Source organism: Myodes glareolus, chromosome 12 (assembly GCF_982192425.1).
Source record: "Myodes glareolus chromosome 12, mMyoGla1.1, whole genome shotgun sequence".
Lineage (NCBI taxonomy): Eukaryota > Metazoa > Chordata > Mammalia > Rodentia > Cricetidae > Myodes > Myodes glareolus.
In genome coordinates this window covers 30,680,865-30,693,219 of record NC_142037.1, presented here as the reverse complement: position 1 = coordinate 30,693,219, position 12,355 = coordinate 30,680,865, and the positions used below count along the sequence as shown (strand labels likewise).

Genomic DNA, 12,355 nt, shown 5'->3' with positions numbered 1-12,355 from the left:
GCTTGCTCCTGGACGAGTCAGGCAGGAGAAAAAGGTAAGGTCATTGTGGAAAAGCCAGCTATTTTGAGGAATAATAATTTAAAAACTCATAGGTAGGAACCAGGATCCCTGCCAGGCCACAAGGGAGATGGGGTCCTTTGGTCATCTGCAGGACTAGGAAGATCCTGAGAGCAGTTTGAGAAAATCAAAAAATTCAAAGACCAAGCCTACTGAGATAGGAAGCCACGCTTCTGAGACTCGAAAGAAGTCGGCAACTGAGACAGTGTGGTTATTAACAGCTTGACTGCGGAATGTCTGTCTCTGTTATGTACTGGGGCTAGCCCAGTTCTCTCGGAAACATACCCCATCCCCCTTTTCCTAGCAAGGGTGATAATGTGTAAACAGTGAGCATTACAATCCTGCGACCGAAGACAAAATCATAAAAACTTTAAGGTCGTCTACTGCCCTGCCCCAGCACCAATGTAGTCAAGAAATTTCCCGTTTCGGGGCTGGGGAGATGGCTCCATGGTTAAGAGCATTGCTGTTCCTCCAGGGAACCTGGGCCCTGGTTCAATTCCTAGCATCCAGTGGCAGCTCCTGTCTGTAACTCTAGTTTCAGGGGATCAGCCTCCTCTTCTGACCGCCTTGGGCACCAGGCAAACACATGGTACACAGATAAATACGTAGGCAGAACACCTATACACACACACACACACACACACACACACACAAATCTCTCCTTTGGGAGAAGCAGCCACTGGGGCCCAGGGAATAGACGGCCACTGAGACAGGACTTGAGTGTCTCCATCACGCTTCTGTCTGAATCACTACCTGTCTAGCCACACCCATGCTAGCCCTCTTGGCTGGCAGTGGTCTTCCTGTGAAGAGCAAGGCTCCCGTGAGGATGGGCAGTTTTAATGTGCCACACTTGTTTCTGGGGTTCTGCTCCCTCGTCCCAGACTGAAGGTAAGGGTGCTCTGGGGACAGCCCAGGAGGGAAGGCGTTCTTTGGCTTAACCCATTTTGAGCCTCTCCTTGGGCTATCGCATCCTGGCTTATCCTAAGAGGAGATCAGGCCACCAGGCTCACCTTTTCCAGGGTCTGCACGAACTGCTCTACCGGGATGGAGCCGCTCAGCAGAGGCTTCAGCACTTTGCAGTCAGGAACATCCTCACTCACCCGCTTCCTCTTCTTACTGCTGGTGGGCTGGGCGGGCCGGGGAGGGGGCTAGGACAATCAGAGTGCGGCTTTCAGTGAGAGCCTCTTCACTGAGCTGAGATCATGACCCTGCTGGTCTGAAAGGCCAGGCTCATCATCACCTGGGCCCATGCGGGTTAATGCAAACCATGTGCTTGGGATCATCTCATCTGCCTTTCAGCAAAAACCGTGTTTACATTTCGAGGGATTCCGCTACTTGCTGATGAAGTCCCTCCTAATGGACACTGGCAACCACAGCCATGCATGGTGATTAAGAACAGATTGTGGTGTCTAGCCACCAGACAGCGTGGAAAACGTGAGAAATCCTGGACCTCAGGGCTCTGAAGATTAACCAGGAGATGCACGGCAGCAACCAGCACAGAGCCTAGTACTCTAAGCGCTGGCTGCAGGGGCACAGGGGCAACTGCCTGTCCATGTGTCAGGCTTTGGGCCACCCTAGCTCTGTACTGTGGCTGTATCCCAGGCCTCGTAAGGGATAGGTATTGTCTGCACCTTTTGGGTCTTACCCTGCAGTGCTCAGGCTTGGGGCTCAACAAGGAACGTGCCCGTGATAAGCTGGGGTAATGCTACTTGCAGAGTGGACCAACAGGGCACTCCTCAGGCTGGCTTGTGTGGTTTGACGCATGTCGTCAGAGGGAGACGTGTAAGAACTCATATGAAGTGCCTTCTTTGTTTCAAGAACACACATGTCTCACTTAACCGGATCTTCAGTGTCGAGCTGGCTGGGGGGCCAGAGCTGTCCTGAGGGGAGGGGTCTCTACTGGGTTCCCACACGCCCTCATACCTGAAGCACATGCTTGTTATCCTTCGTGTGTAGCACAGCCGAGACAGTTGCCAAGGAGATGCCAGGCTTGATTTCCATGGGCACCAGGGAGTCTGCCAGCTAAAAGCAAACACAGGGTTTCAGATGGGCTCCCCCTGAGGAGGCGGGAAGAATCCCAGGTGGACAGTGACCCAGGGCCTAGTGGAGCACAGCACTGAGCTCTTAGCATTCTTCTGTCCCGGTGGGAAAGGCCTTCGAGGCTGGCCATTATATTTGTCTTGGATTTTACTTACGCTGCCAGAATCTAATATATCCAGATGACTCACTGCATGAAGCAGGTACACACTCCCACAAATCTCTTGCCAATTACAGTGATGGAAGAGGGACCAGCAGGAAGGGGTGGAGACAGCAGACGAAGGCTAGAGGAGGGAGTGGGAACTGAGAGTGCCACCGCATCTCAGAGCACTTGGCACGGCGGCTCCTGAGCACTCGGCAGGGTCCATCAGGGCAGCTTCACATCACTGTGCACTGGACCCCACAACTATGGACCCCCTGCCATGACATCACTCATACAGCTCCAGACAGTTCCTGAAGTCTTCTCAGAGCCTCCAAGAACCTCCCAGATTCCTCAACACACACACCAGGTATACATTCCTTTTACTCTGCCTTGGGCTCACCCCCATACCTTCTACAGGTGACCACTGTCACACAAGATAGGGGCTGTTGCACATGGACCGAGTGCTTTTCTGATTCCTGGCAATCTGGTGTCTGCCAATGGCAGGACAAGTGGCCCCTATTGTGGGACTGTGTTTTCCAATGAGGTCACCGAATGAATGGGTGCCTCTTCCTGTGCAGCGACAGTGCACACAGCGACAGTGCACACACTGCAGGGAGCGCGGACCTCTGGGGTCCTGGTGCTCAGCCTGGCTATGTGCTGTCCTTAGCTGTACGGATCTCCAGGAAGCCAGGGAGCCTTCACTTAAAAACAAAATTAAATGTGCAAGATGCCTTTGCATAAGCATTGGCATCCACTGTCAGTTGCGTAGAGGGAGTAGCTTATAGCATTTAAACATCGGCGAACAAGACGGGAGGGCTCTCCTATGAAGTGAGGAAGCGTGAGAGGAGCGAGCTGTGCCTCACTGGGGTGCAGTTACCCAACACCTGACTGCCAGGTTCCATCCTTCACCTCTGCCCCGCTCACAAACACACTCTGCTCCGTAAGTGACTGTTCTCTGCACAGGTCGGGCTGGCATGGAGGCCTGAAGGTGGCATCACAGGGACCAAGTTGGTGAGCGATTCCCTGGGCAGTTGTAAGCTACCTCCAGGTGGGCCTTCTCAGAGGGGACAAGTGCCTCCACGGGAGTCAGTCTTGAGCCCCAACCCATGGCAGCTTAGGTCAGCACTCCGGAGGGTGGCATTCCCCGCCCCCATAAGCCGGGTCTTCTATGATAACCGGCCCAAGGACTGACAGCTCACAGCGTGCAAGTCCTCCTTCCTGGAAGACTAGATCACAGAGGCTGCTGCTTGGGGAAACACTCCCCTAACTGCAGAAGATTTTAACCCTTTCATCCTCCACATGTACTTTGCTTGCCGGTGGTAAAAGAAACAGCACTTCTGAATCTGTCTTACACTGTACTGGGTAACACAGCAACCCTGACTCCCATATGAAGCAGAACCTAGAGAAAGGCTTCTCAGAAGCTGAAGAGACAGTGGTGGAGCTGCAGGGGGAGGGGAGCAGAGCATTGGCAATTCTCTGAAAGAGAAAGTTAGAGAACCTTCTCATTGCCAAGCTAGCCATCTGTTTTCTAGAACTTTTCCCCAGCAAAAGCCATTTATTCAAATCAAAAATATTCAAAGGTCTTTAACAGACACACTGAGAAACCTGAGTGCTGGGGGCCCCTGGGCAGCAGCTACACGTTGCTCTACGGTCACCTCCTTTTCCTTGCTGTTATCCCTAGCTGAGTCACACTTGACTGTTCATAAGTACAAGGCACCTTTCCATTTCCTTATAATAAAACCCAAGAGAGAAGTTAGTAGAATGTAAACCATTCAATTTCGGAATAAAAAACCTTAAATGATGCCGAAGTAAATACAGACGAGTAAGTTTACACTTCTCCTTTCTCAAACATGAGTTCCAGGAAGGACAGGAAACCCTCAGAGGGCACTGGCATCCTCCGCAGTAGAGACCCAGCACGCTGCCTGCAGACCCCACCACTGAAGTCTAACAGAGGGAGCAGTCACGTGCCTGGGGTCTGTGTTCCTTCCTTCATTTTTGACAGACTGGCTGTGTCCCAGAGGGCGCTCTGGCAGAAACTCGGGTTTAAGGGCGAAAGGACAGCAGCTCACCTCTGGCATGATTTCAATTTTCTCATAGCGTCGTTTGAAGGGCAGGGCGAGGACCTCAGCCCGCCGATAGGACATGGCTGGTGGCTGGCAGTCGATCATGAGGTCCATCCTGTGGGACTGGGCTGGGGGTGGCTGGGTGTACTGCTCAGGACAGACCACGTGCAGGGGCTGAGGAGCAATGGGATAAGAAGGTCACAAGACAGGGCAGGAGCTGGGTGCACAGCAGCCCCCTAAGCCTCCTCCTGACTCCGTAGTACCATCCTGAATGCTCAAGCCCACTAAGTCAGACCACCAGGGCACATTCTCTCAAACCCAGCTAGCCCTGAGGGAGAAGAGGAACCCAGGTGGTTGAGGGGAAGGTCTGCTTCCTCTGCACCTGCCTTCAGTTTTCACTACACTGAGTAACTTTGGTGGTGACATCATGTGTCTACTCCCTAGCTAGGCTCAGCTCCTTGAGGGCAGTCCTCCTGTGATGCTTGCCGTCAGCTATTACAAGCCCTTGACTAGCAAGAACTGTGGCTTTGCGCTAACCCAGTATTCTAGGCCTGGTGTATCTTAGGCTATCTCTAAGAGAGTGGAAACCGGTGAGGCACATACCTATCTGAGTATGACAGAGAGCTGGAGAAGAAACTGTACAAACATCCCAGCTGACCGCGGATGCTGGCAATCCATAGGTCAGTGAATTGTCCCAGCTCTGACTCAAGAGTTTGGATTAAGCCACAAATCCTTTTAAGAACAAAGGTTTTCTGTTGCTAGGCCTGGCTGGATCTGATCTGCTTGTCCTTTCAAGCCAGCACTTCTCCGGGGCGCCTTCTGTTGTTACTAGCCTGGCTAGCATCTGACAGCTGTGTCCCTGCCTCAGCCTGAGCGTCCTCCAGAGTGTTACTCGCTGAAGGTGGGGACCAGATAGCCTGATTTCTAATATTAGCACGTGACACGGGTGTGAGGCTGTCTTAGGGACCTGGACTCAAGTTGCTCATGATGAAAAAGCACGAGGCCCCTAGCCATCCCCTCCGCATGCTGATGAGCACACAGGGTACTCTGTGTCCATCCAAGGTGACAAGCTAGGGCACCTGCATCAGCCTCCCTGGGGGCTCTTCAGCTTCCTGTCTCTTGTCACCCTGCCCTAGCCTTTTGCATATGGGCACCTCATCATGATGGCAGAGTCCGTGAGGAGGGGGAAAGAGCTAAACTCTTTCCATAGCCGAGAATGACCAGCTCCCTTCCTCTCGCAGGGTCTAAGCTGTCCTCCTCAGCAGCTCTAATTGCCCCCCCCCCCATCCCAATGCCTTGGCTCATCTCCTGCCGCCCAGGACAGAAACTCTCACTTCACTAGAACTACTTTCCCTTTCTGCAAAGTGGACTAACACGGACCTAGCATGGAACTCAACTCGGGATTAGGCCGAGTGACTGTCCTGGAGGAGAGGGGCATCCGTGTGCTTTTCAGGACACAGCTGGTCCTCATTAGAGGGCCCGTTTATGCCTTCTTTTCCTCCCTTTCCATTTCTTTGGAGGGGAAAGTTTTTCAGGGAATTAAGATCATTTCCTTGAGTTAGAAGGGTAATAGGCAGCATTCTACACAGCCGAGGTCAGGCATCTTCACATCATGGCTGTGCAGACCTGATCCACGGAGAGCCGCATGCAGACCCCGGCCCCATAGCAAATGTACCTGCACTTCTTTAAGCAGCTTTGACACCTGGATGAAATTCAGTCGAGTGTCAATCGGGCAGTAGATGCACTTCATGGCCAGTGGTTGGTAAGGTGCCAGGGCCTCCAGGTAGGAGAAATCAGGCTCTAGGAAAGTGGAACAGGAAACTTTAACATGCAGGTGACAGAGACATCACCAGGCCAGCTGGCAGCTGATATGGTCAGGGCTAAGCAGACAGTCTAGTGGGATCAGGGACACAGAACAGGGGCCATGGGAGGAAGGGGAGAGGCTGGGTGGACCCCTGTGATGACTGCTTGGACCTGGGGGCATGGGTGTAGGCTTTAAGACTTAGAAAACAGAGACAGTGAGAGAAATACGGGATAAACAAGTAAAAGAGCTTTTCTCTAAACAAAACGCCAGCTCACAAACAGGAACTAGGTGTGTAGTAGGCACCATACTTCAGCACTCTGGAGACTAAGGCAGGGGACTAACAGTTTAAGGCCAGCCTGGCTACATACTGAGACCCTGTCCCAAAAACAAAAACAAAAACAAGTAAAGGTATTAGGCAAACATCACAGAGACAGTTTGGCCAGACTGGGATCAGTGCTAAAGCTCCAGATACAAAGCTGGGAGCGAACGGGATAAATGTTCTCTTATGTCCCCTGTAAGAGACAAACGGTAAGTTTACAGTGCAAGACCTGCTCAAAATTAACACCCAGGTGGGAGACAAAACCTTGTAGGTCCCACCTGCTGTCACACACCTCACAGACTGAGCTGCAAACCCAGAGGCCCTGTCAATAGGCTCCTGCTGAGTCTGTCACAATCCCACCAGGAGCCTGGGCTTCAGTTTCTCTCTCAAGGGCCACTAGGGCTTGCTTGGCAGGAATTGTGCATACCAAATGAGCTGCTCACCAGAGCCAAGAGAACAGGATATCCTGCTTGCCCCACAACATCCAAGGTGACAAGTACAGGCTGCCTAAGACACTGAGCCCCTTCTCTCAGCTAAATCCAACTATTGAAGCAATGGACCTCCAAAAACTAAAACTTGCCCATGAAGCCCAGGCTGGAGTGCTAGTCACAGGAGGACTCCAGCCTCCAGCAGCTCCGGGAAGAGAGATCACAGTCCAACAACACAGAGGACCACTTTGTAGACGACTATGATGGATCAGCACCGGGTAGAACCACATCCTGACCAGACTGCTAACTAGTGTACTGCTACATCTCTGTTTAAACTTAGGTCTTATGCTGCTACCCCAAAGATGGATGTGGAGGTGCTCACTGGATCCTTTTACCTGTTCTCCAAAATATAGCCACACTGGATAAATCTTTTCTTTTCACTATATTTTCTCTGTTGAGCCTGCTTTTTAGGGTTGCCAAAGCCCAGGCTTTCCTTCTAAAACCTCTGGTAACAGGAAGGAATACTATGCGGTAGCCACAATACAGCAGGAAAGGAAGACGAAACTTCTCCCCTCTTGAATGGGGGTCAAAGCTGACACACCTGTCCCTGAAACCCAACAAACCAGTACAAGTGTCAGCACATTGCCCAGTGTAACTGGGCATCTCACAGCCTTTGACTTCTTAGCTGGCCCCTCTCACTGTGCCCACGGAACCAGAAATTTCTGTCACATCAGTCACAGCTCATCAGCGAGCAGAAGAGACGAGCCACAGCCTCACTACACAGTGTTTTCTTGACAACCCCAGCAAAGCTCTGGTGACGGGCAAGTTTTAGGCTTTGTGGGTAAATGCATGGCCTGAGAGTCTCTGCTTTCACCCCAAAGGTGGTCTGAGGACAGCAAAGCAGTTCTTGGGGTCACAGCTGAGCCACTGACTTCCTGTTGGATGTGGCCCCAGTGTGAGACAAGGCTATCCAGGGACCATACAGAATCCATGAAAACATTCAAATATCCAGCACAAACATAAAATGCAACGCCGTACCCAGCCCAACAGGAGCAACCATTACCATTGAAAGACCTGGATAAATCCAGATCCCCCTAACAGGAAAATAGAGCCAAAAATCTAGCAGGAAGAGAAGAATCAGAAATCTAAGGTTAACCAGTTCCAGGGTTCCAGGAACTAGCTGAAGATAAAGGTGGATTGTAATCTTGAGAGTAATCTTGAGAGACAAAGAGATTCCCCCTAGTAATTGTCACCCCCTAGTAATTATCACCGGAATAGGAACTAGCTGATTACGACCTTTGAGAATGATCTTGAGAGGCAGGGAATTGCCCCTTTGTAATCATCACTGGAATTTTCGGACATCCTCCCTGCCCTCCCTTTTGGATTACTGGACTGTGTGGTTTCTTCCTATAAAAACTACTTCTCCCGGTCACTCGAGGTCGAACTCTTCCCCTGCGTGGGTTATGAGTCTCGGCCTCAGTGCACTGGTCCCCGTCTTGTCGTCTTCATTAAACCTCATGTGATTGCAGCAAGGACGGTCTCTCGTGAGTTATTGGGGGGTTGCGTTATCCCGAGGCTTGAGTGAGAGTCTCCCCAAATCGGGGGTTTTTCACCATAGCCTGGCTATTCTCTTGCCTTCTACGTAGGACACTGAGACAACTAATTGCATAGAATTCTTGTGATGGCACCCAGTGCAGAATGAGCCCAACGTCTGTGAGTCAGTCTGTTACCCCGCTGAGACCTGACCACAAACTTTCCCAAGCTTCCACCCTGCTGTGTGACTTCCTGCAACAGGTATAAGGAATCACATACTCTACTACAGTCAAGTTCTCGGTGGTCCCTGTCTGGGGCTGCCTGAAGTGTTCACAAACTCAGGCTGAGCACAGGGCAGGGTTGACGTGCCCTGACCCAGATGCTGTCGGTATAATTGCACTCTCTAACCCCAAACTCCAGCCTTAAACATTATTTTTATTTTCTGGTAAGTGCATGTGCCATGGCACGTGTGTGGAGGTCAGAGGACAACTTGTGGGCACAGCTCCTTCTACCATGTGGGGCCCAGAGAGCTACCTCAGACTGTCCTGCTCCGCAGCTCCTTTTCCCAGTCTGCCATTCTGCTAACCACAAACCAGTTCTTCAAGGAATTAGGGAGTTATAAGAAGCAAGATGGTGAAGGACATGGCATCAACAGCCACCGTGTGCCAGCGCTGTTCTCAAGGGCCAATACACTCTCCCTAAGGCCTGGGGCCACCCAGACAGGGCTTACCAGTGATCCTATGGACAGCGAGGAAAGCAAGGCTAGGGATGGAGTGATGGCTATTCTTGGTTGTCAGCTTAACTCTATCTGAAATGAACTAAAATACAGAAATGGAGGGCACACCTGTGAGAGATTATTTTTGTCTGGTTTGAAGTGGGTGAATCTACTTCTAGTCTGGACCTTTCAAGTGGGAAGAGACTTTCAATCTGGGCCATACTTCCTGCTAGGAGTCTAAATAAGGACACAGAAGAAGGAAGCTCTTTGCTCGCCTGCCCTCAGTTTGCTAACACATCCATCATTCCTTTGCTGGCACTGGAGCCTACTTCTTTGGGATTCCAGCTCACACTGACGACCAGCTGAGACCTCCAGCCTTGAGGACTGATTGAGCATCTTTGGGATTGTCAAGCTTTCTGTGCACAGCCAGCCACTGTTGGACTAGCTGGACTGCAGCCTATAAGTCATTTCAATAAATCCCACCATATAAATGAATGAATTCACATATGAATGAATATGTAGTCATTCATTCTATAAGTTCTATTGCTCCAGAGAACCCTGACTAATACAGATGGGCGGGGCTGAGGGTACAACAAGCTTTCAAGAGTCTGACTTCCTAGCTTGTAGCATTTCTAAACTTCAAGGCAGTACGAAGGCCTTATGCTGATAAAATAGGTAGATTGCCTATGTCACCTCTGCATGGCCTCATCCCGCTAAAGATTTTGCTCCTTCCTGAGGGCTCTGTTTCTGGAAGGGCAGTTGTAAACCAGAGCAGACCAGAGTCAAAGACCCAAGATCCAGTTAAGTAAACAATCCCCAACTGGCGAAACCAGACCAACTTCTGGGATCATTAAGGCTCTCAACACCTTACAAAATCCTATCAAAAAGCAGCTCAGCAGATTTCAGGACTGAAAAAAAAACAAAGAATCAAAAGGAGCAGAAGCAAAAGCTGTGCCTGACACACAGTTGCCCAACGCGGCTTTACTCTTATTCCTTCATAGCTAGTTTATTCCTGTTTATTTTTGGAGACAGGCTGCCCTGGAATTTGATCCTCCGGCCTCAGCTTCTCCAGTGCTGAGGTTACAGATGTGCAAGGCTGCTGTGTCACATTTATGCTTTTCTCTGTCCTGTAGGCCCATATACCGTCATCCCAGTGGTCAGAACAGGAACCCGTTTACCTGTAAAGATGACAGTGTTGAGGCTAGACTTCCCCCAGAGCTCCATGAAGTGGACAACGTCCCCAAACCGGAGGGAAGGATGCCCGGTGAACACCACACACGGCTGTCTGAAGTCATTGCTGAAGTCTCCATGGATGCTGGGGTAGTGCTTCAGCTTATTGGTCTGAATGAGCTAGAACACGTAAAAAACCCAAGAGATGTCAGCTGAAGAACCCAGTTGTGCTGTAGAGATGACTGAAAAATACAATTGAAGATGACAAGCGACAGACTAGGAAAGATGTATATATATATATATATATATATAAAGCCACACCTGTCTGTCAAAACCGAACAACCTGGTTTAAGCCAAAGGTCTGCAGAGGTAACTCCCCAAAGAGGATACAAGGGAGCATCTGGAGGCGCTAACACCAGGCATCATCAGGGAAATGACAATCAAAGCAGCAGACACTGCTCCTTATCCAGTGCAATGGCCAGAGGCTAGACCCACTGTATCTGTCTGGTGAGAGTGTGGTACAGAGGTGTCCTCCCTCCTTGCTGGTTGGATGAGAAATGACATAGCCCCTGAGGAAGACTCTGTTGTTGCTTGTCAAACAGGCCTATGTATACACTCACCAGAAGACCCAGTAACCATGCTCCTTTGGTATATAACTCAAGGAACCGAAAGCTTAAGATCTACAAACTCCTGCCCATAGACAGTTTTATTCATAACTGCTAAACTTGGAAGCAACCAAAACATCCCACAGTTGGCAAATGGATAAATGGGCACATTAAGACAACAGAATATTAATTCAGTGCTGAAGAAGTTATGAGAAGACGGTGTTGAATGTGTCACTAAGCAAAGACTGAAACAGGAAGAGGTGGTGCACTTCCGGAACTATATGGCATTCTGAGCAAGAAAATGTGTGGAGGCAGAGGCTGTGTACAAAGTCTACTTGGGTCTGGATGGGCCCTGGAGTGCAGAGTAGGGAGATCAAGTTCTTGCACATGTTCAGCAATAGTCTCATGCAATATGGCACACAGGCACAAAGGCACCAAGTATGCTTATGGCTGTGCCAGACACCGCTGTATCTGAAGTGGTGATGTCAGTGTTTTGTCAGTTTAACAAAAACATAATAAAAATTGAGGACTAACCTGTCCAACAACAGGAGAGCTGTCTAAATTCATGGCAGTGTATCTGTGACACAGTATAGATATTATGCAGCAATAACATAGTAACAGTACCACGAGTCACACAGAGAAGTGTGCTTAAGATGCCACGTGGTGAGCAAACTACCTGTTGGGCCTGAGAGGAAGGGACGTCCCACTTGTTAACTGCAGTGTTACTTCCACTACTGGAACTTTCTACGTGGACCAGGGAATACTCAGTTGGTAAAGTGCTTGCTGTACAACCCTGAGGACCTGAATTTGGACTCGGGCATCCACACAGAAAGCTGGTGTGCCTATGTGTGTCCAGTGCTGGAGAGGTGGAGTCAGGAGGACTCCTGAGGCTCGAAAGTCAGCCAGGCTGAATTAATAAGATCCATGTCCAGTGAGAATCTGTATCAAAAGTATAAGATGTATGTATGGGGCAATTAAGGCTGATCACTGGTGCACACACATGAACACATATACAAATAGTTTAAAAATTAGATTTTACATATGTGATTGACATGACCAGAAAACATTTTGATAATAGATCTGTTCCTAAAAAAGTTGGGAGGGGGTATTAGAATAAAAGTCCCTTGCACAGACTATCACAGAAATGGGCTGTGAACTGTCCAGACTTTGTAATATGATGTGTTTATTAGAGGAAGCAAATGAATTGTGAGCTGGAGTACTTATCATCTTTTTAAAAATCTGTCTGCTTGCTTTTGAAACAGCATCTCATTGTGTATCCCTGGCTGGCCTGGAACCCAGATACCTATCTCTACCTCCCAAGTGTTGGGATTAAAGGCATGCACTATCAAACTCAACCCCTATTGTGTGTGTGTGTGTTTTAAGAGTGAGTCTTGTTGGTGCCCAGGCTGACCTGGAACTCACAACCTGTCTGCTTCTGCAGTGCTGGGTTTACAGGCGTGTGTCATTGTACCTGGCTCCACG

General features: G+C 49.9%; 1 protein-coding gene and 1 long non-coding RNA gene across 2 annotated transcripts in view; one reads left to right on the top strand and one right to left on the bottom strand.

The window, feature by feature from the left end:
- Positions 1–12,355, bottom strand: part of Ints9 (integrator complex subunit 9) — an 88,621-nt gene that overhangs the window by 1,196 nt on the left and 75,070 nt on the right. The window contains exons 12-16 of the mRNA XM_048421794.3: positions 10,277–10,448; positions 5,975–6,099; positions 4,306–4,473; positions 1,981–2,079; positions 1,068–1,205 (exon numbers count right to left, since the gene is read on the bottom strand). Of these exons, the coding sequence (XP_048277751.3) occupies positions 1,068–1,205; positions 1,981–2,079; positions 4,306–4,473; positions 5,975–6,099; positions 10,277–10,448 (702 nt within the window). The remainder of the gene's footprint in view (positions 1–1,067; positions 1,206–1,980; positions 2,080–4,305; positions 4,474–5,974; positions 6,100–10,276; positions 10,449–12,355) is intronic.
- LOC146892282 (uncharacterized) lies at positions 2,433–12,228 on the top strand. Its single transcript, XR_015004877.2, has 2 exons — positions 2,433–2,603; positions 10,232–12,228. It is a non-coding gene; the product is annotated as an uncharacterized LOC146892282 (long non-coding RNA).